Source organism: Lissotriton vulgaris, chromosome 3_1 (assembly GCF_964263255.1).
Source record: "Lissotriton vulgaris chromosome 3_1, aLisVul1.2, whole genome shotgun sequence".
NCBI lineage: Eukaryota > Metazoa > Chordata > Amphibia > Caudata > Salamandridae > Lissotriton > Lissotriton vulgaris.
In genome coordinates, this window is record NC_141689.1 from 1,218,790,461 (window position 1) to 1,218,818,079 (window position 27,619).

Sequence of the window (27,619 nt, forward strand, 5' to 3'; positions counted from 1 at the left end):
GTAGGCAGACCTCTGGGGCATCGGAAGCCAGTGGAGTTTCTTTAGGCATTCCGATGTTGAGTCTCGTTTGCCTTTATTGCAGACCAGTTTGGCCGCCTGATTTTGCAAGACCTGTAGGCGGGAGAATCATTAGTGTTCTGAAAGGTATTACCCTCTTGATCAATAATGGAATCAATATTTACAGTACCCTCCTAATTAGATCAATTGAGAAAGGGCACCTGCATCAAAATAAAGATCCCAGATCATTTTCAACGTGAAATCATGACCCACATCATTTCAGGAGCAATCAATGACCACCAGCATTTAATGCAAGACGCTTAATATTAAACAAAACGTGGTCCGAAACTTGGGGCCAAAATATCTCAGGACAAAGTAAAGAAATACACCACATCCAGACCAAAAAGATCATTTAAGTCCAAACTACAATGCATTCTCAGGGTCATTAAAAAAAATCTACGTTTTGAGAAGAAATGTTTGCACTCCATGTGCCCACCTGTAGGACTTTGTAAGAACCCTTAAATGAGATTGAATGCCATTTCTCTTCCAGTAACAAATTAAAAGCACTCCTCTTTTACAAAGCCTGTGTATATACATCAAACCCCATTTTTTTCTATTATCACATATACATCGATTGTATTGGCTGTTAGGCAGCACAAAGCATGCTGGACTACGTAGTTGATTGAGATATGTGAATAAACAGCAACAATGCAAGGACAATTAAGTGCTTCGCTGGTAACCAAGATCCATGGGTGCTAGTGTTTCTGTTGTTCATGCCTTCTAATCTCATCACTCTAACTAACCCCTTAACCTTCTTTGTAACTAATGCAATTAATAGACTATAAATTGCTACATTAATAACTTTCATACCTCCATGAAAAAAGGACAATGCAATTAATGATTGGAGAGAAGCAAGGACTATGATACACTACATCATAATTTAAGTGTTCTCCCAGTAAGTTTACAAAATTGTCCATTTTGTCAAAAGTGAGATGTTTCAGGTATATATTTTTAAATCTTGTGCAAATCCTGTTTTTTCCTTTTTTCCAGTGACATTGAAGAAATATACAATCTAACCAGACCGGCCTAGATACTTTTGGATTATTTCGCTCCTTTCATTGCACTCAACTCTTCACATCTCTCTTTTTCACATCCCTTTGGTGTTTCTGGTTCAGGTTTGTCTTGGATGTCCTCTCTCTGACTGTTTTTTTCCCTGTTTCTTGGAAAGGTTCTAGGTTGTCTTCTCTTCATGTCAGGCATGGCTTATTTACTGCATGGTTCTTCCCTTGGTCTTTTACTGTTAGTCTCTGAACTATCACACTATCCTCTATTATTTCTTAATTTGGGTTTAATGGTCATTACTTAATATAGTTGTGCACGCAATCTAGGAATTACGTTTGATTCTTCCCTCACCTTTCCAAAACAAAAATCTTTTGGTAGGTTCTCGTATTTGCTGCTTTCAATTTTATATCTTCATGCTTCCCAACTCTTGTTTCCATTCCTGAGGCTAAACTCCTCACTCACTGTCTCTATTTCAATCCAATCTTTAGTACGTTATCAATATACTTTTGTCTTTATAACTTTGCTCATTGCAATCTTTTTTATCACATTTACATTAGCTGATTATTTTGTATCACTTTCAACTTAATAACCTGTGTTGTTCTTTTTGCATAGCCTAAAGATTTTCTTCCAACTTTTCTGGTGTGATATATTTCTCTCTATTATTAGGCTCAAACAGGTCTCAAGAAATCTACTCACCCACTAGCTATGGCAAGTCAAATGTTATCAGGGCAAGCTATATGTAAGACGTACTTGCCCATTCTGACAAGCTGGCAAAGAAAAGGTGACCTGTTCACTCAGAAAGTGACGGAGCAATAAAGGTGCTTTTAAATCTTGATTAAGACTCCCTGTTTTCAGTTTTTACGGATTTTTACAGATAAATAAAGACAGAAAACAATGTGCTTTCTGTCTGCATTTATTTTTTTAAGTGGATAAATACAGAAAATTGTGCTTCCTTTAAGTGACTCTCCGTGCTGTCTTTCATGAATTGTAGCCTAACAGCAGAGCAGATAGACAGCATGGAAAATTAAAAAACAGGATTAAATTTATTTAAATGATGGCATATGTCAACTTACATTTGTGGTATAATGCTAACATTTAGTGGATGTATTGTTACGTACTTTTCTGCAGCTTAAATAGCTAAATCACTACAAAAATCAAAGTATGAGTGTGTGTCCTATCACCTAAATAAATATGGAAATGTACAGTTTTACAACTTCACTCCTACACAAAACACAAAGGAGTCGATTCCGATTTGGGAAAATCCAGTCCGAATTGCCGTACGGATCATTTTTCCCGTCCGAATCGTATCCGGAATCGTATCCCGAATCATCCCCGTCCGTACGATGTAGTACGATGTGCACCCAATATAGTTCTCCGTACGAATCGTACCAAGGACCGTACGACTCAATAATCCGTACGGTTCGCACTCGGAACATGCAGTACGCGATGTCCGTACGAATCGAAGCAGCTCTGTACGACCCAGCAAGTACGATTCGTATCGACAACACTCCGTACGACTCTTTTTCTAAACGTCTGTGAAAGCAGATTTTGCCTCGAAATGCGTACGATACGGACCCCCCCGGGTACAGTGCGTACACCCCATGATAGCAGGGGTACGGTGCGTCGAGGTACGGTGTGTACACCCCTGGATTTCAGGGGTATGTTGCGTATGTCCCCGTGCATACACCCCATGATTGTAGGTGTACGGACCGTAGAGGTATGGTTCGTACACCCCAAGGTCATAGGTGTACAGTGCGTACACCCCGTGCGTACACCCCTTGAGTTTAGGGGTACGGTGCGTATGTGAATGTGAGGCTCTCCGTACGCATTGCCTATACGTGACGTGTTCCATACGAATCGCGTACTCATTACCTGGTCCGGATCGTACTTGGCGGGTCGTACGGCATGTTAACGAATCGTACGGTTCACTGTGAAAGTCTAAGTCGTATGGATTTAGCCTTGTTTTTTGTACGGTTCACACGGATTCGGACGTATGCTTAACCTACGGATCGTACTACGCGATTCGGACGGATTTGTATGATTCGTACGGAAACGGCTACGAATACGAATCGTCGTACGGATTTGTTTCCCGAATCGGAATCGACCCCAAAATAAATATGAATAAATACTGATAAAATGGCCTCAAAATAAATATGGATAAATACAGACAAAAATGTTAAACAAATAGATACCATAAAACTGGGAGCCCTGATCTTGATTTATTATTGTTACATTTGCTTTGTTGTATAGCGGTGGAGGTCATAAGTCAGTTCCAGGACTTGGTAAAGTGAACTATCTGACGTGCTGTAAAAAGATTGTGAAATCAAAGGCTGTAGGGTGTCAATATTTTTCTAATACACAACATGTGAATAGCTAATAAGTGAATTGTTAAAACGTTGAAAATATATTTCAGTAATTATGAAAACCCATTTTTTTACAATTCTTTGTAAGGATGGAATTATTTTAATAGGATGAAAACAAATCAGAACACTTTACTAGGTGATGTGCAAATGATAAATATGTTTGCTGAAACCCGACTGTCACAGTTTATGCGCAATAAAGTTTTATCAGTGAAACTGCATGCTAATGGGACATTTTTGGGCGATTTACAGTCTGTAAATTACACTGCGCTACCACATCATGCTTTAGAAATATATTTATTAAAAGTGAGTTTTTAAACATGAACTGAGAAACACTCCTGCTCCGTCCCTGATGGCAATGCTATTGGTGAACTAAGAGGCATCTCAGAGATCACGTGTATCCTATATATGGGCAGATTCTTATTATACGTGAATCAAATGTTTAGTCTATTTAATCAAACAAGAGGTTTTTTTTTGTACAACAGAAATACTGAACTCACCTATTTAAAGGTTCTCACAAATGTGATAATGAAGAAAAAGGTGGCTCTGTAATTATTTACCTAAGATCACACAATTTGACATCAGTTTAAATGTCAAGTACATTACAGTTAGCTCTAGTAGATTATTTTAAGTTACTAGATCTGCAGATCTAGTAACATTTTTATAATTTACATTCTGCAGGGTAAGGTTAGGGGGTAAGGGCTCATTTCCAGTCCTCACCCCATAGGCATTTTACTCTATCAAGGCAGAATGATCTTCCTCTACTCTCCCGCTTTCTGTGCCAGTTTGAATACTTTTATGAATTACCTTATTTGCATTAAATAATTAAATAACTGTTCAATTGTGCCTATCACCCATGCCCTTGATACACATACATACACATATCATATTATAGGAGAATATCCTCTGCATTAGCATTAGCTGCTTTAAAGACTAATTAATCAAAATGGCAGTGGTAGCAGAAGTGACATCATGCACCCCTTTGTCTCCTATGACATTGTAGGACTGAGCCTTTGTCTCAGCTACAGTTGCTCTGCAGCTTATTTATTCCTCGGAGTGTTGGGTAATGGCAAAGAATGAGTAAAAAAGAGCCCTGTTTACTTTCTGTCCCTGTTGTTGACTTCGTGACCCCTGCGACCTGGAGTTTAAATGGCTCTGTCAGGAGTATCAAGAAGACATGCCAGGGAGAACAACTAAATATCTGTTCTTGCCTATCCTTAATTGATGTAGGTAATTTGCTTCTACTTTAGAATGAGATTCTAGTGAACTGTCAGAGGAGCAGTACGTCTCATATGTGCTGTACACATCTGTGGAACCAGCAACTTTTCTGAAAGAAACGTGTGACCTTACAGACATGCACTGATTCCATACAGGCAACAGATCAAACTACACAAATGTAACTCAATATTCAAAAATTTTATTTATTCCAAATCCTTCCTCCTTGACCTTGTCTGACATGTTTCTTTTTAAAAAAACAGACTTCAATGAAAGCAATATCACAAACATGTTGACTGCCTTTCTTAATGCTATATTTTCTCATTTTTCACTCTGCCTGAACAAGTGAATTTAACTAAGGCAGTGGTGAAGGATGATGGCTGAAGGTTTTGAAGATACTAACGGCCACATTCCAAGTAACACATTAGAGCTGGGCACAATAAACGCGGAGAAATACATTTTGCGCACATTATTGGCTCAGTGTTTGTGGCTGATCACGAATGTTTCAGTTTGCATGGGAAATAATCAGTAAAAACGCTGTTTGCAACTGTGTCTGCATCCAGTATAATCCAAATGACACAGTTTTTGTGTGGAAATCCCTTCAGTTAGAACTGAGAAGTAACTGAGTGAGTAAAAGATGAATGTGAGTGATATTTCCATTGAACCTTTAAAATAGCCAAAGTTAAAAGCCAAGTGAAAAAAAACTTTTGAGACCAACCTTTTGATTGGCAGAATAATGTGTGAGTGAAGGATCATTCAAGATATTGGTCATCACTGTGCATTTATAGTTAGCACTTAGTTACTATAGTAAAAGTGTTTTTTATGGTTCGTTAATAACTTTGGAGCTGTTTGACGAATCTTCACAAAATGTTTCAGAAAAAAAGGGAATCCACCTTATTTCTTGATGGTTTCAGCGCAAACTGCCTAGGGGTGGCTGAGAAAAAGGGTCCTCCCAGGTAGGGAACACAACTTTGCTCCTGCCTGGGCAGGAACAGAGAAAAAGGCTGCTCCTGTCCAGGTGGGAGCAAAGCAATAATGCCAGCTCCTGCCGGTACCCAGTAAGGGCCTGCCCGGGGAGTCTGCAGGGGGGTCTTGGGGCACCCTCTGCAGCCCCCACCCATTGATACATTGTGGGTGCCCTGGGTGGGCACCGGGGCACCCACCAATAATTTAAGTGGCTGATTCCCACCAGGGGAGCTGGCAGAGGCTTGGGGGCCCCAGTGGCTCCCACCGCAGGCCTCAAGGAATATCATATTGTGGGTGCTAAGGTAGCCCCGGGCACATACTTACTGCTCAAAAAAAAATTACAGCGCCCATCAGCACCCATAATGTGTGCCAGCGAGCGCTCCGTGGCTCCCCCTACATCCCTCAAATTAAAACAAAATAGGTGTTGGTGCCCCAGGGTACCAACATATATATATATATCTAAAAAAGATTAACATGAATAATAAATGAGCTGTAAGGCCACTCATTAATTATTCACTGCTCCAGAGAAGGAGCATACCATAATGCACAGCTTAATTTTTTTGTGGAGCCTGGTGGTGCCCCTAGAAGGGGCAGGGGCACCACCAACCATTTTACAATGTTGTGGGGCTGCAGGGAGTGCAGTTGCCCCTCAGCAACTTTAAAAAAACAGTATGTTTCCTGGGAGATGGGATCCATTACCCTAGGAGAGCTTACCATGTTTTTTAAAGCACTCCGAGCTGGATCTCTATGCTCTTCAGATGGAAAGTGTTATAAAAAAGACTCAAAAACATGTAGATTTTTTCAAATAAAGTTTTATTTATCACTTTTGTTATACATTGCAATGTGTGAAGTTATAAAACATACATTTGATTACAATTATTTGTGACTTTTGATCAAAACAACAGGTCTGTTTTTTATATGGTGATATGCTGATTCCTTGATAAAGCCAATCTGCCCACTTTTTGTACTCTGGTGTTCTGATCCTTTAAGAAAGTCCGTAGGTCTGCTTAATTTAAAATGACACCCTTTATATTGTTACATCACACAATAAGTTGCACACACCTGCTAGGCTGTGCACTGTGGGGGATAGAGCGCTTGCTGGGTATTGCTCACCAGAGGAAGGATGGGCGCAGGACCCTGCACCCAACCCCATGCCGAACACGGCAATTGACATCTTAATTTACGTTAAAAAAATAGAAATTAATTTTAAAAAACAAAGGCTAAAGTGACAATATAGTTAGGAATTGTTACAATGTGTTACTTTATATTTTTTTAAACCATAGAAATTCACTCAAAAATACAAAGTATAAAGGGATGTATAGTTAGGTGAAAAAGTCAGCTAAAGCATACCGTTGTAAGCTAACATAACCACTGAAATTCACCAGTTATTGTTATCTCAAGTAACTATAACTCATGCTGTACAGTAGCTAATACTTGGCCCACATCATGTACTGCTAATATCTCCCATATTACATCACATGTGCTGTCTTCGATTACATCACTGATAACATGACTGCAACATCTGAAATTACATCATTGATGACAACACTGTGCATCGCGGGTCCGCAAGGTACAGCTAACTTAGGTCGCGCATTACAGTTACTCATGGTAACTATATCTGGTGAATTTCAGTGGATGTTTTCTTTTAAAAAGTTATGTTGTGACAGAAATTTTCACCTAACTATAACATTAATGTAACCTTTATTTTTCCAGTAAATATAAGCGAATATATCTATATATTTATATCTACGTGTTTCTATATCTATATATATATGTATTGTAAATATATAGTCTGATGCTGTGGCTCAAATTGATGAAGGATGTCTCAAGGACCAGCAGGAAGTTATTGAGTAAATAGTTAAAGGTTAAAAACCTGTCCTGACGGCTGCCTAGTTGCCGGCCATGATTGATGATTTCAGGTCCCCTATGACTAATTGCACAGAGCACCTGAGCAACCTAGCACATAATTCTCAATGTAAGCTATATTGGTGCCTCAATTGGAATTAGTGACCAAGGTGAATCAAGGACGCTCACATCTGGTCTAGCAAGGTAGCTTCTTTTTGCCATACTTCTTTGTCGAGTGAATTTCTATGCAAACTACATACTAATGCACTCAGAACGATGAGTCAAGATAGTGGGTAGATCTCAAGATCTAAAGCTCCTCAACTGCTGCATTGTAGATTTGTGGATTTCAAGCCTGCCTTTGATAAGGTTGATAATGTGTGCCTGTTGGTAAAACTGAATACTTTAGATTGTCAAACAGTCTTCTAAGATTAATAATTGTTGTCTTTGATGAGAATGAGGACTAATGGTCCTAACCAATACATGGCTTATTTATTTATTTATAAAGTTTTGTATAGCGCGAACAAGACAGTTATTGGTATCAGAGCGCTTCACAATTTTGGGTAAGAGGGATACAGTATTGCGTAGCAAAACATTTGTTACATAAGTATGCAAGACGCGTGCAAGACTCCTGTAGGTATCGGAACTCTTCAAATAAGGGTAGGACGGATATATAATGCATGCTAATAATGTTGTTCCCAGGTATATAACCATGTCAAAAGTCAATCAAGATGACCGAATAGAGGGCAGTAATGGAGTTTAGGAGTCAAGGACTATTCAGGCAGGGACTTGAGCATTAGGATTTTTTCACTTCCTTTTTGAAGGAAGCAGTGGAGGAGATTGTATGAATTCCCGGAGGGAGTTCCAAATCTTTGGGGCAGAGCCAGAGAAGGCTCTGTTAATCAATCTCTTTTTGTGGAAAATTTGTGGTTTCAGGTGCATTGTACTTGCACTTCGTGACGATCCGCAGCCCCTGATAGTTCTAGTTTTTGAGCCAGATAGATGGGGTATTGAAATGAAGGGCTTTGTGCGTCATGCAGGCAATTTTTGAGTGATTCTGGCCTTGTATGGCAACCAGTTTAGGGATTTTAGGGCAGGGGATATGTGTTCTTTTCTTTTTGTCCCAGTAATCAGTCTAGCTGCGGCATTAAGGGAAGCCCTTAGTGGGGCCAGGCTCTGTTTGGGGAGACCGCATAGCGTGGAACTATCGGATTCTAGTCTTGGCAAACTAGAGCTTGTACCACCATTTTGAAGTCTTTCTGTGGAAGGAATGGTTTGAGATTCCTTAGTATACTCAACTAGTTGAGTACACTAAGTTTTGAGTGTTCATCAGGATTGAGTTGCGTGTGATGATGGCTTTCCCGGGAGGTGATTTTCAAATAAAGTTCAGTGTCATCTGCATGCATATGAAAAAGAATGTTCATGGAGTTCAAGGCATTTGCTAACGGCTCCAAGAGTAAATTGAACAGTATGGATGATAGGCCGGACCCCTGTGGAACCCCCATAATTACTGTACAGGATGGAGAAATAGATTGATTCATCTTGATTCCTTGGGATCTGTTTTGAAGGAAGAAGGTGACCCAATTCAATACCGACCCTGATAACCCCATCCTGTGTTCTAGAGCAGATAGTAGTTTGATATGGTTCCCAGTGTCGAGGGCAGAAGATGAGTCAAGGAGGGTCAATAAGCAAGATTCATTATGGTCTAGGAACCTTAATGATGTGCGTGAGTGCGGATTCGGTGCTGTGCCCTCTCCTGAAACTAGATTGATGATGATCCAACAATTGGAATTTCTCAATGTGTGAGTAGAGTTGAATTAGCACATTTTTCAAGAAGTTTTGCAACAGTGGGGATGCTGTAAATGGGACGGACGTTGTTCAGATTGGAGCTGTCTGCGTTAGGTTTTGTTAGAATGGGGGAAACCTGTGCTGCTTTTAGACGGGGATGATGTCTTGCACTTGTGAAGCATTGAGGATATTGGACCATAAGGGGAGGATGGAGGCTTTTATTTCCAAGAAGATGGGAGGTGGAAGAGGGTCACTGAAGTGGTTAGACGGATTGATTGCAAGAAGAGTGTTGTAAATATCACTTTCACTGAGGTGAGTAAAGGTTTGCCAGGATGCATTGCTTTTTAGGCTTAAACTAAGGGGGGTGAGTGGCTCTTGGTGGGTAGGTGGGGTCATGGTTTCATACACTGGGAGAAGAGCCCTCTTAGATTCAATATCTATATTGATGCTGTTAGTTTTCTGGGAGAAATAGGCAGCTAAATCGTCACACGTAGGAGAGCCGACACCAAGGTCATGGCGGTTGAGTGGCTTGACCGATTGTTGCTTAATGAGTTCAAAAAGTTTCTTAGGGCGATTGTTAGCTTGATTAAGTTAGGATCTGAAGAAGTCGGCTTTTGCAGTCTTCATTTTTTTGTTGTAAGAATTCCTGATAACTCTAACAAGGTTTAAATGTTCAGTGGATGGTATGGATCTCCATGATCTTTCGGCTGCCCTCAGCTTACGGCGTTCCAGGTTGAGGTTGGAGTTGAACCAAGGTTTGGAAATGTTGTGGGAGGCATTATTATGCTGCAAAGGGGCTATAGCATCCATGACATTCGAAATAGAAGAAATATAAAAATCAATGAGGATATGAACATCCTTTAAGTCTTCTTGGGAAGACAAGGCATTTTACAACATGTAGCTAGCTCTTCAGTGTTCATATTTCGGAGGTTCCTTTTCCGTTGCTTCGTTTTCATGGGCTGGACCCCCTTTACTGACTCCTGTTGATGAAGAAGAGGATGCAGTAGTAGTCGGAACAATCGCGTGGGGTAATGGAGTCCAGTGTGACGGTGTTACCTTTGGCTATTATGAGGTCCAGAGTTTCACCCTTGTTGTGAGTTGACCTATACCAGAATGTGCTAAACATGGCTTGTTTGCGAGCTTGCACACATTTTATTTAGTGTATACATCTCTCATCTAGGTAAGGCTGTTTCAATTCATGAACCTTTCCCATACAGTTAGAACACAACTGCAGTTTGCAATATGCAGATAATACTGTATTTGTTATGTGATTCCGTAATAACTTTAAGTACAACTACATGCGTTAGATAATTGTGTCACATTCAAATCTTTATTTTTAAGGAGAAAAAGGCAAACGTTATGGTGTTTTTAGTCCATGAAACGGGCAATATACTTGGCATTTGAATTGAAAGTACCTACAGTTAGTCCATAAGCACATTTACTTTTGAATTACTTTGGATGATCAACTAACTAGGAACTCTGTGGGAAAGGAAGAGAGCATTAGGGATACGGTTAATAGGAGCCCTATGTAGATTTAATAAAGAGCATGGCAAAAAAACGGTATTCCTCTAGTGAAGAGTACGCTGCTAAACTTTTGTCAATTGTGGCTACAATCTGCATGGTCGGTGAGAGGAGCAGGATAAAGTTAGAGAATGTTACTTACTTTGTGGAAGTCCATTGCCATCTCTGTCACTTCGTTAACACTCTGATTGGGTTCTAGGGCCAGATGTACGACCGTGGAAATAGTGCCTTGCAAATTGCGAGTTTTTGTGGCTAGCAATTTGTGAGGCGCTATTTCCAATGTACAACAGTGTATTTCACACTGTTAGCGATTCCCAATGGGGTCGCAAATTGTGGTGTTCATGAATATTAATGAACCTCTCTCAATTTGCTACCCCAATTGGAATGGCAGCGCCTCCCAGGTATGGTGGCTTGCTAGGCTCAGCAGACCACCATGTCTGGGACTGCTTTTAAATAAGGCAGTTTTTTTTATGCAGCTCGTTTTCTGTAAAGGAAAACAGAATGCATTTAAAAAAAAAGAAAATGAAACGTTTTCCTTTCATTTTTTAAGGACCACTGCCTGCCCTTAAAAAATTTGTTGCAAAATAGGATTTGTACATTCCCCAAGCAGTTTTTGCATGCGCAAATGGGTCCGCAAACCCATTTGCGCATGCAAAAATGGTCGTACATCTGGCCCTTAGTGAGATATTACATGTGCCAAATAGGAGCTATTATCAAGGTTTGTGTTAGGAGAAAATCTAAAGCCAATGAAAATTGCACATTTGGGGGTCATCTGAGAATTGGTGGTAGTGAACAAATGAAATTAAGGTTTTTAGTAAGCTTCTAGAAGATGCAGGTAGTTATTCTGCTTCTGCGTGCCTTTGTAAAAAGAAAAATGGGCACATAATCTCTAATAGAGAATGTGTACAACTTGCAAAACACTCTTCTTTGGTTACATAGAATCCAAATAATTATAGACCAATCTCCCTGTTGGCAACAACCTCAAACTTAATGGGCCGTCTTTTATTGTCAAGGTTAGAGAAATGGGGAAGGGGCAACAACATTCTTATCCAAGCCCAATACGGATTCCAGCAGAGGAAGGGTACGATAGATCAAGCCCTAAATTTAGCCTTGATGATAGATAAGTATAATAGTATAAAGGAAGGTTTTGACTGTGTGGTCCATGACAACCTCTGGAGTATAATTCAGTCGATGGGGGTGGACCTGGCTATATTAAACTTCATAAGGCAGCTTTATGTCAATGCAACAGCTTCAGTTCCCTACACAAAAAATGGAGGCTGCACCCGTCCATTCAAAATTGGTAGGGGGTGTGGCAGGGATGCGTGCTGGCTCCTTTTCTCTTCTTTTTGTACACTAATGGAATAGAGCAAGCACTTTTAGCGGTTACTGATGATGTCCCCGGATTTGGAAATCGAAGCACTCCCATACTGGCATATGCGGATGATGCTGTTTGGATCGCTAGGACGGGGTTGGGGCTACAGAGACTGATTACAGAATATGGATCTTTTATGGGCGCCCTCCAGATGAGAGTAAATCACGCAAAGTTGTTCGTAATTGTGGCAGGGGCAGGAACAAGAGAAAAAAAAACAAGTTTTCATGCGCAGGGGAATAAAATCAAAGTGGTAGAATCCTTCCCGTACCTGGGTATTCTCTTTGACAAAAACCTCTCCTGGAAAAAAACTAGTGGAAGGCAGAAAGCAGGTCATGGAGAGGGGCATCACTGCACTGAAATCATTTGCTAAAAAACTCAGGGCCAAACCGCTCCCCACGATTAAGAATATCTATCACGCCTGTGTATAAGCATCCGTATCTTATGGAGCACGTGTATGGGGAGTGGCAAACCCCACTGCATTGCAGGCAGTTGAGAATACATATTTTAAATCAGTAGTAGGTCTCCCCTCATCCATCGCAAATTGTATACTACACATGGAGCTGGATATCCCTTACATTGCTGAACAGATTAAAGTGGCTCCATTACTTCTGTGGTACTCAATATGGATGAGGTAATCTGTACCGCTCGCGTAGTCAATAATTAAGAGCTGCCTAGACATGGACCAGGTGGCTGAGTTATGTGGACCACACTTTCAAAGAAATTGGGCTCCCCGAACTTTTTAATGATGGGCAGGCATGTAAAGGGTTATCCAAACAGAAGGTAATCGATGGGTTTTCCTGAATGGCAGAATATAAGAGGTCTAAATCTGAGGTGGAGAAACATGCTCTGCGGTCAAACCAAGGCAATACACCTGTGATAGAGGGAAGGTTCTCGTACCTAGCAATAGCAAAAATTCCACAGCACAGATACATTTTGTTAAGGTTTATAACTAACCTGATAGTGTGTATGCTAGACTATCCGGAAAATTGTTTTAGTATTAATGATTTGAGAGTTTGCCCGTGTGACAATGTATCAACTCAATCTGAGATACATCTAGTCCTTTTCTGGACACTATATAAAAAAGAAAGGAGAGCCTACCTGATGCCGATTTTAAATATGACGAGGTTTAAACAATGTCGGGTGGCCTTATACTTTTTAAAATCTTTACCTGACCCGTTTGTCTGTTTCTCAATGGCCTCTTTCTTATGGGCTTGTTTGAAGAAGAGAAAGGGGTTGGTTACGAGTTCTGTGAGATGTAGTCTGAACAGAAATTGATTTTGTGTAATTTCTCTTTCCTGAGTTTGAGTTTGAGTTTAAATTATTTTTAAAGCGCGCGTACACCTGACGGTTTCATGGTGCTACAGTATACTGAGTCCTTGAGAAGCGAGAATAACAGGGGGGGGGACTTGTGAGAGATTATTGAGGGAAGGCTTTGGAAAATAGGAAAGTTTTTAGAGCCTTTCTGAAGCATGAGTATTGGGTGGAACATCTAAGTTGGGCTGGGAGGGAATTCCAGAAAATGGGGGCAAGGGTAGAGAATTTCGATCCTCCCCATTTCTTTCGGCGAAAACGGGGGACAATCAGCAGATGCTGAGAAGAGGAGCGAAGTTCCCTGGAGGGGGCTTAGGGTTTGATCTCCGAAGAGATAAAAGCAGGAGAAGAGCCTAGCTGGGCCTGGAAGGTGAGGCAGCCCACCTTGAATTGGGAGTGTTCACAAATGGGGAGCCAGTGCAAGGATTTTAAGAGGGGAGTGACGTGATGGGATTTGAAAAGATTGTAAACCAAGCGGGCAGCTTTGTTCTGAACCAGCTGTAGTCGTCGTATGTTGTAGGCAGGCATGCCGTGGTAAAGGGCATTGGCATAATCCAAGCGCGAGACGACCATGGCAAGTACAATAAGTTTTAGGGCCGTGAAGGAGAAGAAGCGGGAGACCTTGAGGATAGTGCGGAGATATAGAAAAGAAGAGGAAACCACCGAACTCACCTGGGAGTGCAAAGTGAGTTGGTCATTAATTTTGATACCGAGGGTTTTGACAGAGGGAGAAGGGGATGGAGAGGGCCCAAGGGAAGGGGGGCAGAAGAGGGGGGACCAGGGACTGGAGCAACCACCTGTCAAAACCAGCTCTGTTTTATCTGGGTTTAGTTTCAGGTGGTTGTGATTCATCCAGTCCCTGATAAAGAGCATTGTAGATTGGAAATTAGATTTAGAGTCAGCAGAGTGAGAGAGAGAAAATATGAGTTGGAGGTCATCCGCATGTGTTAATTTGATATGATTGGATTTTAATGATGGTATTTTATGAAATTGTGACGTGTATGTATTTATTATTTTATGATCATTTTAAATTTTGATTGAATAAAGAGTTTTGATGATGATGATGGTTACATATTAAAAGAAATAGGTTGGTTTGCACGTAGAAAACCCAACAGAATTCCTTCGACATTAGCATTGCTTAAGATTTTTTTTTTTCAGGATAAGCAACTTAAACTTTTTAGCTCTACAGAGCACTTGTGAGGATAGATCAAGGTAGGACTTTGACTCCAGAATAAACGCCACTGAGTTATAATAATTAACACATGTAGATGTATGTGTCCAAAGGTGAATCATATTAGATATTTTGTTTCAAAGACAAAACATAATTCAGAAAATGTAAATGATGTAATTAAGGGTGTTTTAATGAGTACTCCAATTAAGTTGATATATCATAGTAACTTTATTCATGCAAGTACAAAGAGATGCCATGCAAAGTGACAAATTGTATATGGAATAATGTAAAGTTTATTTGAGACAGAAATATTATTTTCACCTTTAAGGTGAGTAATATATTTCAGCCAAAAGAGAAAAGATGAAGCCCATTTCTCAACTGACTGACATAACATATCTCCCTCATTTTTCTGCCCTCCATCGGTAAGTGTAGGACAAGAGCAAAATATTTCAGATCACTGATTGGTAACAAACGAGATCAACCCAAGTGCCTGCTACTTGAGCATGTTTCTTGGGTTCCAATGTTAATGACTAGGGTCTTCCTGCAACGGAAAGGGACTATCCATCCTTACTCAGTGGATAGTGAAGATAGAGCAAGGATCCAGTCTCCATGGGTCTGAAAAGGGGTATTTCAGTCAGGCCAGTTTCAATGACACACGGGGCAAAGTATGGGTCATCCTGTCTATTCAAGCATGTTGGTAACATCGCTGGTTAGTGTAGTACCAGTTGTGCAACATGAGTATCATATGTGTCATAATCCATAAAGCCAAGAAGACGACTTATCCTTTTGCTCTACAGTGGATAAAATAAGTACGAGCTCTGTTTGGTCACAGTAACTCAGCTGTACGAGTTCGAAAGTAAGTCAAAATGGATCAAAATGTAAATGTAGATTTCGTAAGGGTATTCATTCACAAAACTTTGCCTGATAGAAAGAAACACATAAGAAATGCAATGGCGCTCATTATTTTTCATTCAAAATATGTAAATCTCATGAGCAAATCATCCATATGCATGCCAATTAGTCATAGCTATCCAGTGAAACATATGTTGGATTATGTGCTTAGTTAACTATATTGTTGTACCATTACCAATTTTAAAATATAACGTGAAGTCGAGAAAGCAGCAATCAACAGAATTAAGCTGATTTCCCAAATAATTAAGATTGTGAATAAAAGTATGATGTATTATACAATTAAATATTGATATTATTGTCATCCACTGCTCTATTATTAATGATAGTATCTATCCATATTTGCATGTTAACACTATTATTATTACTACCATATATCATTGTTATGAAATCAAGCAGAATGTCTATCAGTAGCTAGAAAAAGTGTGGCGCGTGTTCATTATTTGTTTTTTGTAAGGTAGAGAGTGGAGTAGTACAGTTGTATTACAGTGTAGTAGTATAGTATAGTTGAATTCTTATTAACAGTGTTGTCTGCATGCTTCAGAAAAGGCATAACTACATAGAAGTAATCATTTTATTTAGTTATTTATGGAAAGAAAATAGTTGTGTTCATTAAATTGTGCTACAGGGTAACTGAGTAAGATATATACTACCTACAACAAACCCTTAGAAATGCTGTTTCAGTGCCAAGGATTCAAGAACCCGATTGTACATTTCAGGACCGTATTTTACTAAAAATATGCTTTCCTGAGTTGCTGTCAAAATGCATTAAGAAGATTCTCCCAGTGTTCCCCCTCCCATAAGCGTAATTCTTTCTTATGAATCCACTTCAAAGAGATATGAATCTTAGAAGGACTTTTGTAGTGTTGCTTGTTTGGAACAGGAGCATATGGTACATTTCAGAGCAAGTCCTTTGCTTCTGTTTTGTAAATCAACAGTTCATGGCTTCCCTACCTTCCAGGATATGTCCTTCATTTGGCTTTCCTCTCCTAGACCACTCTTACTTTGCTCATGCAATTCGAGTCAAAAGTTACACAGCTTCTTTTGACCATCTTATCTTGGGCAAATCATGGCCAGTTTGTCTTTGTGCAACTAAACGTTGACAATGCTGTGCATGGAGCCTCAAATTCACTGCATAAGGAATACAGCGATTGTTGCTATACATGTCTTATACATTAGTACAAGGGGCGGACTGATCCACTGGTCAATCTGGCATTGACCGACGGGCTGGTGTGACTGGTAAGTGTGGGACGTTTTTTGGGTGGATTATGGGACTGTTTTATGGTCTGTTGAGCAAAGTTTTACTGTTGATTCCCCAGATCTTAAAATAAACATTGCTTACAGCAAGCTCAAATCCATTCAGTCTTCCATATTTTGCAAAACACCTATTTACAAGTTCAACGCTGCCCTGATTTACAAATGTTGGTCACTTTTTAAATTATGTGAGTCTCTAGTCGAAGCAGCTCTTATATCAATGTCCAGGCATATTTCTGTCACAGTCCAACCCTTACTGGTCCTCTCGCTCAGTTGCTTTACTACCCTTGTCTCTGTAGTGCCCGAGGAACCTTGTACCACTCTTCTTGGAAGAATGACCACTTTTCCCAGCAGGTTGCAATCTCGCGGGCTGCTTTCAGAGCAGCTTGGGCTGCCATGACCCAACCATTCCCATACGGCCACATTTTAGTTGTGACCTTCTAATGCATGACTGTTTGAACATGTTTGCCATAAGTGGTTTTGCTTTCCAGTCCAGTCCGCTCATCTTGTACTGTGGTCTTACACCCATAAAACGGTTTGTTTAAGGTTACATTGAACTCATTTAAGGTCACTGTAAAGGGCTTCCCCCGAACTCCACTATGTTTCACAGGCGGATGGATTTGGGTGGCATTGTAAAATATGAACTCGTTGTAGATGGGATTGCTCAGGCTAAACGTAGCGTGAATGTTCTGAGGAACTCAATACAGATACTCTAGCAGCAATACTGAACGCACCTTTAAGCTATAGCTACATTGAACGTATATTTTTGTGCAAAGGGAATACCAAAAACCTCCACACATATCAACAAATGTGAAACATTTCTAGCAGGCACTGCGAAAACCCCGTGATTAACTCTGAGCTTTCGAATTATGCCAACATCCTCCAGTGCAAGAGGGTTTTAGAAAATAATGTAAACCACTGCATTTGGGAAAGCACCTGGTTGTGAAGTAACGCACCTATACTTCTGTTTCAGGGAATTGCCTGCGTTTGAGGTGACTTTACGCTTTTCATGTCCTCTGTAGTATCATTTGTACAATACAACGCAGCTCCGCATCGCTGAAACTGAAACAAGCCGTCGCAAAGTGATGACTCTATGACGTGCTTCGTCGAGGGCGTCGGTGCATGGGGACGTTTTTGTCGAGTTATGACGTCATACGTCACGCAACGCAACCCTCTGAACGTACTGCTGAAGGGCAATGTGCTAGGCAAGGAGGCGAACCACAGGTTGTAGGTCACCGTCTGGCTGTGAGAGGTGTGGACAACTTTTATGTCGAGCGCGTAAACGGTCGCCCTCGAACAAAAGGTTACGTTATGTTTTGTGCTGTCTTTTAAACTGGGTTACTTAGGCTGGTCCCCAATCACGGTTTATTTATCACATACGTCAGGGATTGAGCGTAAGAGAAGGGGCATTTTAAACGTCACCCACTCAATGAAAGATAACCAGGTATTTACAGTTATTGAAATGCAGTTTTTAGTGTACAGGGAAATATATTACTTTACTTGCGAGTGTTAGTGGAAAATAATGTATATGTTCGTCTCATAGAAGACCAAGTTTGGGTCCCGAAATGGCTAATTTAAGAAGGGGTCTAAAAGCATTTGGCTTTGTGCAATGGTTTGCTTTTCGGGTATTCCCTATTGTTTAGTCAGGTTAACCACCTCATGATTTGTGAATTACTGCCCGGAGCGCTTGATACGTGTGGAAGCCCACATTACAATTCGCTCAAGCTGTGGCAACATTTCGAGTAAACGTACAATGAGACATGTTTATAATTGAGTGAGTATATCATCGCAACTGTATGACAGAAGGAGCTGTGTTTTTATTCACGTGCCCAAGTAAAAGAAACATTGAGCCCTTTCCTTTATATTATAAAATGTCCCTCATCATCTGTAACTCGCGAAAAATACAGTTGTATTGACTCGCAGACTGGAAATATCTAATTGGGAAGGAGCAGCCACTATATGCCATGTCAGGTGCAAATTCGAAAAAAAAGATGTCATTGTTCATAAGCACGAGTGTAGTGGAAAGTTGTAAGCTTTTTTGGGGTGAGCTGACGGTGGGGGCGCTGTACTGGGACGTGTCCCCAGAGCCTCCCTGTACGGTATGTGTGGTGTAATCGAACACAGACGAAGTGAGTCATAGTAACAACTAAAAGTTGGCCTGGAAACAAGGTATGTAATACAAATATAAAGAGAGAGAACGAGACACAAAATGACAGAAGAAGAGAGAGAATAGTATCGAAATATTGCCAGATATTTTGCCATGCCTTTTAAAGTAAGTGTGGTCCAGTAAAACAATGTTATTTGGTGCAAATGTTCTAAGCATGCAGTCAAATATTTATTGATGGAGTTTAGGTGTCAAATTCATGTTAATATCCTAGAACAACCGAGCTCGAAAAGCCCATCTTGCTACCTCTCAGCTTCCATGTTACACTGTGAGAAACAATGGCTTTTGTACTCACACGGTCTGACTGCACAGATGTAACTTTGTCTGCTCTGATTTGAAAACCTTAATTGATGATTACATAGGAGAAATCTGCCTAAGACGTACCATATATGCAGATCTGTCAAGAGTAATACGCTGTTTAATAACTTTGTTCAGTGAGGGGATGGGCATCATGGCTCATTCGAGGCCCTGCTTCTGTTGACTCATGGGCCCTCTCTCCAAACTCAGTAATTGTACAAACAGGACATTATGCTTGACAGAGCTGCATATATTTATACTAGATAAACTATACACATACAAACGTACACACACACATACATAGAGAAACTTTATACACGTGTATAATAATGTAGACACAAACCATGGAAAAATATGCATTGAACAATTTTGTCTCTATGTATTAAACGAGTGACTGCTTTCGGTGCACAAAAAAGCAGTGGTTTCAAAACCTGTAGTCCACATGAGTGGTTTCTGGATTGTATTAAACAGTAGGCCTAGTTTCAGTCTGATTTCCTTCCCACTAGATTAGTGTTCTCTGAGCACGACTATGTGTTTCGATAACTAAAGCACCAAACCAATGTTATGCTCCACCTTCACTCATTTTTTTATCAAAATCATTTTCATGACAGGTAAACAAAAACTGAATATTCTATTTTCAATCAGGGACATTCTTAGCTGAATCTTACATAAATTAGTTTTTTTTTTAAACTCACGTTTAAAGACAAAATGTGCTTCACGACACAGGAAAGTTTTTGTTAAACCCCGCGTGCAGAAGAAAATACTTTACCACGACTTTATTGTTTTTACTACAGAAAAACAAACTTTGTAATCTTCTCGTTCAATTACTTTTTAACTAAGCATGTTCCTTTTTGAAAATGAGGTCCCTTTTTATGCTAAATCACTCAAAAGAAATGCATAATGGTAACATTCGGTATGAATTGGTAACGCGTATTAATGGCTAACAAACCCACCTCTGGGTGTTGGTGACATTTACAACTCACAATTTATTCTGTCACGAGAATCTCTTGGCGGTATTGTTGAACTCTACTACACAGTTACCCACTATGTCCATATATATCTTCAGCCACCTGTGCATACTTTTTGAGTTAAGAGAAATACTTTTTCTTTGGTTGCCAAAATGATACTTCTTATTCATTGAAGTATTGTCGTAAATTGTGGGCACTTTAATTTGCAATCCAGATAAATATTCTGCTACAATGTGTAATATTTTATGACCACTACTCTCACAGTATTGTGACTCGACTAACAGATTATATCTTTATTAAGTATGTGTATCAGCACAGCGATTTATGGCGCTAAAGAAAAGATCTGATATTTGAAAGTCAGTTTAGAATATAGATGTAGTAACATATTCTGGCTATTTAGTGACGATGTGCCCATGAGCCAGACTATCACTAGGCGCCTCCTTTGCAGGTCAGGTTTAAGCAGTTGTATGAAGTAACCACGGTTGAGAATAGGCCGCAGCCCCAGAGAACAGAACCGCTGTCTTGTAAACAGAAACGGGCATTATACGGGCCCTTGTTTACCTACATGGTGTCAGAAGAGTTTTTTTCTGTTACAGAAAATGAGGTCTGCGCGCCCGAACATTCGCTCCAGACCATCCCCACGTGTCTCTTGTTTAATAAACTTTCACTCTTGGAGAGAGGCCATCTTGGTCCCCACATGGGCGACTGAAAGCTGCACGTGGCAGTGACCGTACCAGAGGTTCGGTTCGGTTCCGACCCAGTGCTGACTGCGGATCGTCTGGGGGTAACGGGGTCCTGTCCGCCTTGAAGCCACTGTGCTTGCCACTTGCCAGAGCGTAGGGGGGCATCAGAGTGAACAGTGCCCAGCATGCGAGTAGTCGTGGGGTTGTGTGGCGGCTGCAGCGACACTCCTGCGCTCACTTTCTCTGCCTTGAGATGAGACCCCTGCACGTTGGATGGATCCTTCTGTGCTGGCGGGCAGATAAACTATCTCGAAATATTAATAAAGTGCCTCGGTCGCGCCTGCTGCACAGCTTCCAGGTTTAATGTGGGGTAATCCCAGAACCATAATATAGAAAAGGAATATACGTTTAATGTATAAACCATGCACGTGTAATACATATAACGGTCAGTTTGTGTTGCCCTTTCACAGTGATTAATTATTGTTGTGTATTATGAAAACTCGTATCATTAGTCAAACGGCCACCGCCAGTTCACTGGTTCACGCATTGGAAACACAGACGAACAAACGCGCACTAAAAATGTAACGCGCGTGCTGACAGAAACCTGTGCAAAAAAAAACAGGTAAAATAAAAATAAAAAGAATACGCCGCCACACTTAAACATAGACGGGCACGCAAACTTGTAGACACTAAAAGGCATTTACAGTCACAACCATAAATACACAAACAGCAGCCTCACCTGCGACTAATCGCACAGTAAACACGAACAACACAGGCGCCTTTTTTAACGGTGTTTGTTATGAACGCTCACACAAGGGGGCAGTATTTATAACTGAACCCTATCTAGGACGGTGGCACTCGGCTTCCAATGGTCAGTTGGCACTCTCGGGGAGATGCAGAGAGTCGGTGATCCATACTGACCCGGATGGCTCAGATTGCAGCAGACTGGGTGCGTGGTGAAAACTGGCTCTGGTCACGCGGACCTACAGAAGAGGCAGAGGGAGGGAGTGGTCAATATTGCCTTTGGCAATCAATGTATTCGTGTCAGGGAAGCTTCACTGAGAATCTATGATCATTGCCGTGTTGCCCTCGATCTGCACGAGGGAGTGAATTGGTGGGGTCAGGGGGCTCCCTATGTGCGTGGGTAATCACCCTAGCGCCTACTTTTCAGCTAACCAAAGAAGTGTACTAGAGCAACGTACTCTCAAGGTGAGAGCGCAGTAACAGACAGTCGGGAAGCGGAGAAAAGACAGATAACCATGCGTAGAGACAGTTTAGCGGTCAACAGGCCTCCCTGTTTGGCTTGCCAGCCTGTCAGGCAAGAAAGCCATACCGGGAGGCAAGCAAAAGCAAAGATATTGAGAAGACGCTAAGGCAAAGCAAGCAAACAGACCAGAAAAACCGAACGGGCACGCAGATAGGCAGGCAAGGAGGAGAGGTATGCAGGCAGATAGAAAGGCAAAGAGTCGAGCAAGCAAAACGGGCGGGTAAACTGTATGATGACAAACGGGGGGATGCTCAAACGAGGAGACAAGCTGAGGGATAAGGTTACTCGTCTTTCAAAAAATGTTGACGGGCTGACACATAATGTTTAGATACCGCCACGCTGCCAGGGCCGGATACATATTGTTTTAACCCTCCATACTACTGCACTGACCAGTTACATACGTCCCTGCCCACAGCGAAATTACTGCCTAGAGCCCCTTAACACTTTAAGAGTAGGCTGCATACTCCCTAGAGCCCCATACAGCTCCCTGAAGGGGATACTTACGACCCAAAGCCCCACACAGCTCATCGGGCTGATAATATTCAGAAGAGGGCCCCATGCTGCTTCCATATTACCCAGAGCCCTATAACTCTCTCTGAACCGATTACACAGTACACAGCTTCCAAAAACAGCCACGAAGTCCTTATACCGCTCCCCAGGCAGGTACCAACGGGACAGATCCCCCACACTGCCTCCCCGGGACGGTGCCAGACTGCTCGTACGCCCCAAACACCGCTCACCACCGAAAGCCACAGACAGCTCTCAGGGGCAGACCCGTTACATACTGCCGAGAGGTGTCAATGTCGGTCTCGGACACGGCCCTGTACCATCTGACATGCAATCAGTGGGCGTCTGTAAACCAGCCTAAAATGAGTATGCGGAGACTTTCTGGAGCGCCAGCAATTTATCTCACGAGGTGACAGGGGGCAGAGGGGTGACCCAGCACCGGAAGCGTGTCAATGCGCAATTACCCACCGCGCCGCACGTTGGGCTGTCTTTACCTTAAATCCGTCTTCGCCGACTTTACTACAGAACTTCCTTCACGTTGAACCCATACTCACCGTCTTTATTTCTAAGGTACCTTTACCCTCAACCTGTCTTCACGGTCTATACTTTTAAGCCTGCATTTGCACCAATGGGTGTTCAGGACGTTTTTTTTTCCAATGAGCTGCCGTTACCGCCGAGCTGTAAATACCACGGTGGCCATTGTGCCGCTTTGCACGCACTACTGTGTTTACCACCTGGCTATCTACAGTGAATTTACCCGCTGAGCTGCCTCGGCGCCATTCCCCTCTCTTACCACTTCTGCTGTGTCTGAGCTCATCTCTATCTACCCAGCTGGAGCAGGGCCATGTTTATCTCTGCCAAATGGGCCCAAATGGTGCAATTTAAGACAGTGTTTCAGCTGAATCGATAAAGTGCTTTTAGGGCTGAATCATTGGAGATTCCCACTGGTTCTACAATCGTGGTCACTGTTTCGTAACTTTTTATTTTGAAGTTTTCGCACACCCTTTTTGATTTTACCTTTTGACTTGAACTTCACACACTCTTTGGAAATGAACGCACTCATCCAGCAGTTTCTTCTCCCCTTCACCCTCACTACCAACCTCTCCGGACGGACGGTCACAATTTCACTACTTTGTTCACTACAATTCCGCCCCTGACAGGCTCAAAACGGAAAAGGCGCGCAGTTTCAATCTAGGCCCGGATTCTTTTCGAAACAAATATCACGTAACCCCTTGTTGCCCTCCTGCAGGTTTTGTGTGTGCGCTGTGCAACCAATGAACACCGAGGGAGTGCGAGGGGCAGAGAGAAGAACCATAATTCGGTGAAAATAAAGTAGAAGAAACGTGACAGAAGGGAGTTGATGTGCCCCGGGGAATGCACGTTCTTCAGCCGTGGAACTACAGCCCTCGCACTCAGCAAATGTGAAATTTATGTCAGAAAATATTCTCAAAACAATGATAACTTCATATATGTGCGCCTGTGTGAACGAGTTGTGTGTATGTGTGTGTGCAATTGTGTGTGTGTGTATATATATATATATATATATATATATATATATATATATATATATATATATATATATATATATATATATATATACACACAAACTATTTATTTCCATTGTTGAGCGTGGGGAAGTTGCTTCATTCACAAGAGCCTTGAGAGTAAGTCAAGATGCACAACCTCCCTCGCAACAATAATAATAAATTGTGTAATCTAGTCTGTGTGTATGTGGTTTATGCAATGCCATTTCTTATTGTAAAAAAAACTAAAGTATTTAAACAAACCCTGGATGCTAAGCGTTAAATAGGTGCAATAAGTTGAAATCCCTTTGAGGAGGCCTCCTGGCTATTATATACGTTGAGTCTCTGTGTAAAGTAAAAGTAGCGCGCAGTCTCTAAGGCTTCAAACAGGTTTTTATCGTGTAGTTTTTTTCTGCACTATGTTAATAAACTCGAAATGGATACTCCAACCTAGCAATAGATTTGAGACTGTGTGCTTATTATTATTACCCTAATCTCTAATAACTGTGTTATTTGCCACTTGTGTTTTCAGACCCAATACTAAAATATATATATATATATATTTTTGTTTTCCTTTGAGTGTGGGGTCATGACCATAACATATATATATACATACACACAAGCAGCGAAGGAGAGGCACGCAGGCCAGCGCCGGTCTGAAAGCACACGTGCTCTGTTCGGTTGCCTGTCCCGGCGCAGATATTGATTTCATATTGCTCAGGTTAATGGCGGGAATCATCTCAGCCCCCGGGTGGCGCTGACCCACTGCCACGTGAGCTCGGATCCCACCCAGAGCCCGAGCTGAGCCCGAGGGCCGCAGACTCTGACCCGCCTCGGAGGGAAGCCTCCCTTGTTCCTGTTCCCCACAGCCGGGTTCCTCCCGTGAAGTCATGGAGTCTGTCGATATTTTCTAACAGCTCCGCTCTTCCGCCCTCCCTTGTGTGAAATACGTGTATGTGTGCTTTAAGTTGTTTACGTCGAGTGCAGGTGCAGCAGTTTCCCCTCCGTTTGTTGTGATTACAGATGGTGTGCAGTTCGGTAGGGGGTCTTTGAGGCCAGATAATGACGCGTTTCACAACTCCCGACAGAGTCCGGTATATAAATATAATAATATAACATCAGTACTGACTTTAAACTTTCGCCTGTCTTTTCCTTCAATGTGAAGTGCTTTTGAGACGGACCGCAGGCGGCTCAGCCAGACTCAATACCGCAGGGGATCTGGCTACGGGGGCGCGATTGCTGGCAGCCTATAGCACCTTGAATTGTCCAGATCGAAGCCTTTAACTGCTCCGGAGGAGGGGTCGGGGGAAGGAGAGGCAGTGCGCAGTGCAACAGAGCGCTAAATGAATGGACAGGGTTCAGCACTCCCTGTCAAAATCTGTAAATGTGTTGTAAACATACCGCGCCAGCAAATACACCGCTCAGCCTCGCGGCGCTTTAGCCCACACTTTCCTGGCCCAGTCGTCCACATTCGGCTCTGGATTGCTGGGATTAGATACATTATCCTTTAGTTCACGCGTTTATTTACGCATGTGTGTGCGGACAGAATAGCACTCTTCTGGGATACTGATTTGGTCGGTCTGGGCAGGAGGCAGTGTTAACATGAGTAGCATTCGGTTTGCAGAGGGAACAGGCGCCTTCTGTTTTCAGACTAGTACCCTGTTTGCTTTTTAATTGTAAAGGCTCTTTACTGTACTCTGTATGTTCTGAGCTCTTTTCAACATAGTTATTGTTTTAAAAAATATTCACGTGATTATTACTGTCTGTTTTTAAATGACTTTACATCACCAGTAGACACATTTAAGCAAGTTTAGAGCATGTTGCCAACATTTGAAAAAGTGCTGAAAAGGAGTGCATTTTTTTCCCATTGACTGAGTGTCCGTTCCAGTTTTTTCTCATTGTTTTTTAGTTCTCCTCATCGTTCATACGCCCATTTTGTTGTGTTTAAAAAGGAAATATACATAAATGCTTCTCCTCGCTCAGCTGGCTTCCAAATACATAGACAAGCAATTATCATTCATACACACACACACAGATTTATATGTCGAAGTATGCATGCATACCACAGTGCGTGTGCATTTAAACCCCTCCCTCCATATGTGTGCGCGCGCCCACAGTGATGAACATTCATTTTAGTGTCATCAAAGATTCAAATTGTCCATTTTGCTAGGTTTGCAAAGGTTAAAGAGCTCAGGCGCATTGCATTATATGTGTGATGGTCACGCTTACTGGCACTTTTCATTTGCTTCGTGTCTTATTTCTGCACCCGCTCCCTCCCACCCTCATACACAGCTCTAGTCCGCGCCTCGAGGACGCCTGCACAGCGCTGCCGGCAGCCACGGCCGCAGCTCTGCTCCACGCTGAGCTCGGGTCCAGGAGTGTCGCACGGCCGCAGACCCTCGGTGCCCAGTGACACCTGCCCCAGTCCACATCACACACACGCGCTGCACGCACAGGCGCGAGGACACAGGAGCACGGGACCTACTTACTATGCATTGCTGCGAACGGGTCGTGCTTACAGTGTATTTCCATCGAGGCGATCCACAGACTGGCTCCCAGCAGCGAGCCCTGCCGCCCAATCCAAACAAACTCACGCAGAAAGAAACACAAACTCCGCGGGCTGCACTGCCCTGGTAATCCGGGGGTCCCCGCGCAGGGGCGGTGGATCTCTGAGGCTGCTGCAGGGAAAGGATGCTCAGTTCAGCCTCCCAGGCAGGGCTGTGCGGTGCGTGGGTGCGCGGACCGCGCACAATTGCCCGCGGCTCCAAACACCAGAGCGATCACAGCCAGCAGGCAGCGCAGGAGAAAAGCTGCAGACAAACTTGCGCAGGGAGCCAGCCCTATGTTCAGAACTTGTAGACTTTAAAAACGCATAATGGTGGGCTAAAGTTCAGTGCCTCGCGAGGTGGCTCCTGGAAACGTCACAGTCAGGGTACCGGCTCGTCTTTTCAGGTGGATACCTTAGTTCTGCTGCTTTTCGCCTTCCGTCCCTTGTTGGAGATCCGCTGTGCCAATTTTTGTTTTTACTTTTTCTTGAAGTAGTCCCTCACTCCGTCCTGAAACAGACCCGGGCAGTTTTGAAGAACAGGATAAAATATTAATAAAAAATAAATATCACGTCTACTGTTTCTTGTGCAGTTTGTCCTAAATAGTCCGCCAAGCGCCTCGAGTCGTGCTTGCCTCCATTGTGCAGGTGCTGCGGGGATGAAAGTGCGAGGAAGGGGGAAGGTGGGCTCTATCTCGAGTTCCTTTGCATGTCCGCCCTCCTCTTCTCGGTTGCAAATTTGGTCACCGCTGATCGCTGCCTCTGTGCTGAAATCTGGGTGTCGGTTTATTCTGAAGGGGAGGGAGGTGGCCGGGGTGGGTCGGGGCAGACGTGAGTGTGTGTGTGTGTGTGTTGGGGGAGGCTCACTTCGCAGCTGACGGTGAAGGCGGAGGGAAG

General features: G+C 42.3%; 1 protein-coding gene across 4 annotated transcripts in view; it reads right to left on the reverse strand.

Annotated features, from left to right (window-relative positions):
• The window catches only part of PAX5 (paired box 5), a 547,862-nt gene extending 520,501 nt beyond the window's left edge, over nucleotides 1–27,361 (reverse strand). For 3 of the 4 annotated variants that reach the window (XM_086961678.1, XM_086961677.1, XM_086961675.1), the window contains exon 1: nucleotides 26,667–27,361. In XM_086961678.1, coding sequence (XP_086817804.1) covers nucleotides 26,667–26,709 — 43 coding nt within the window. In that variant the 5' untranslated portion in view covers nucleotides 26,710–27,361. The remainder of the gene's footprint in view (nucleotides 1–26,666) is intronic. The other variant, XM_086961679.1, reaches the window with a different exon arrangement.
• Nucleotides 27,362–27,619: the final 258 nt, after the last annotated feature.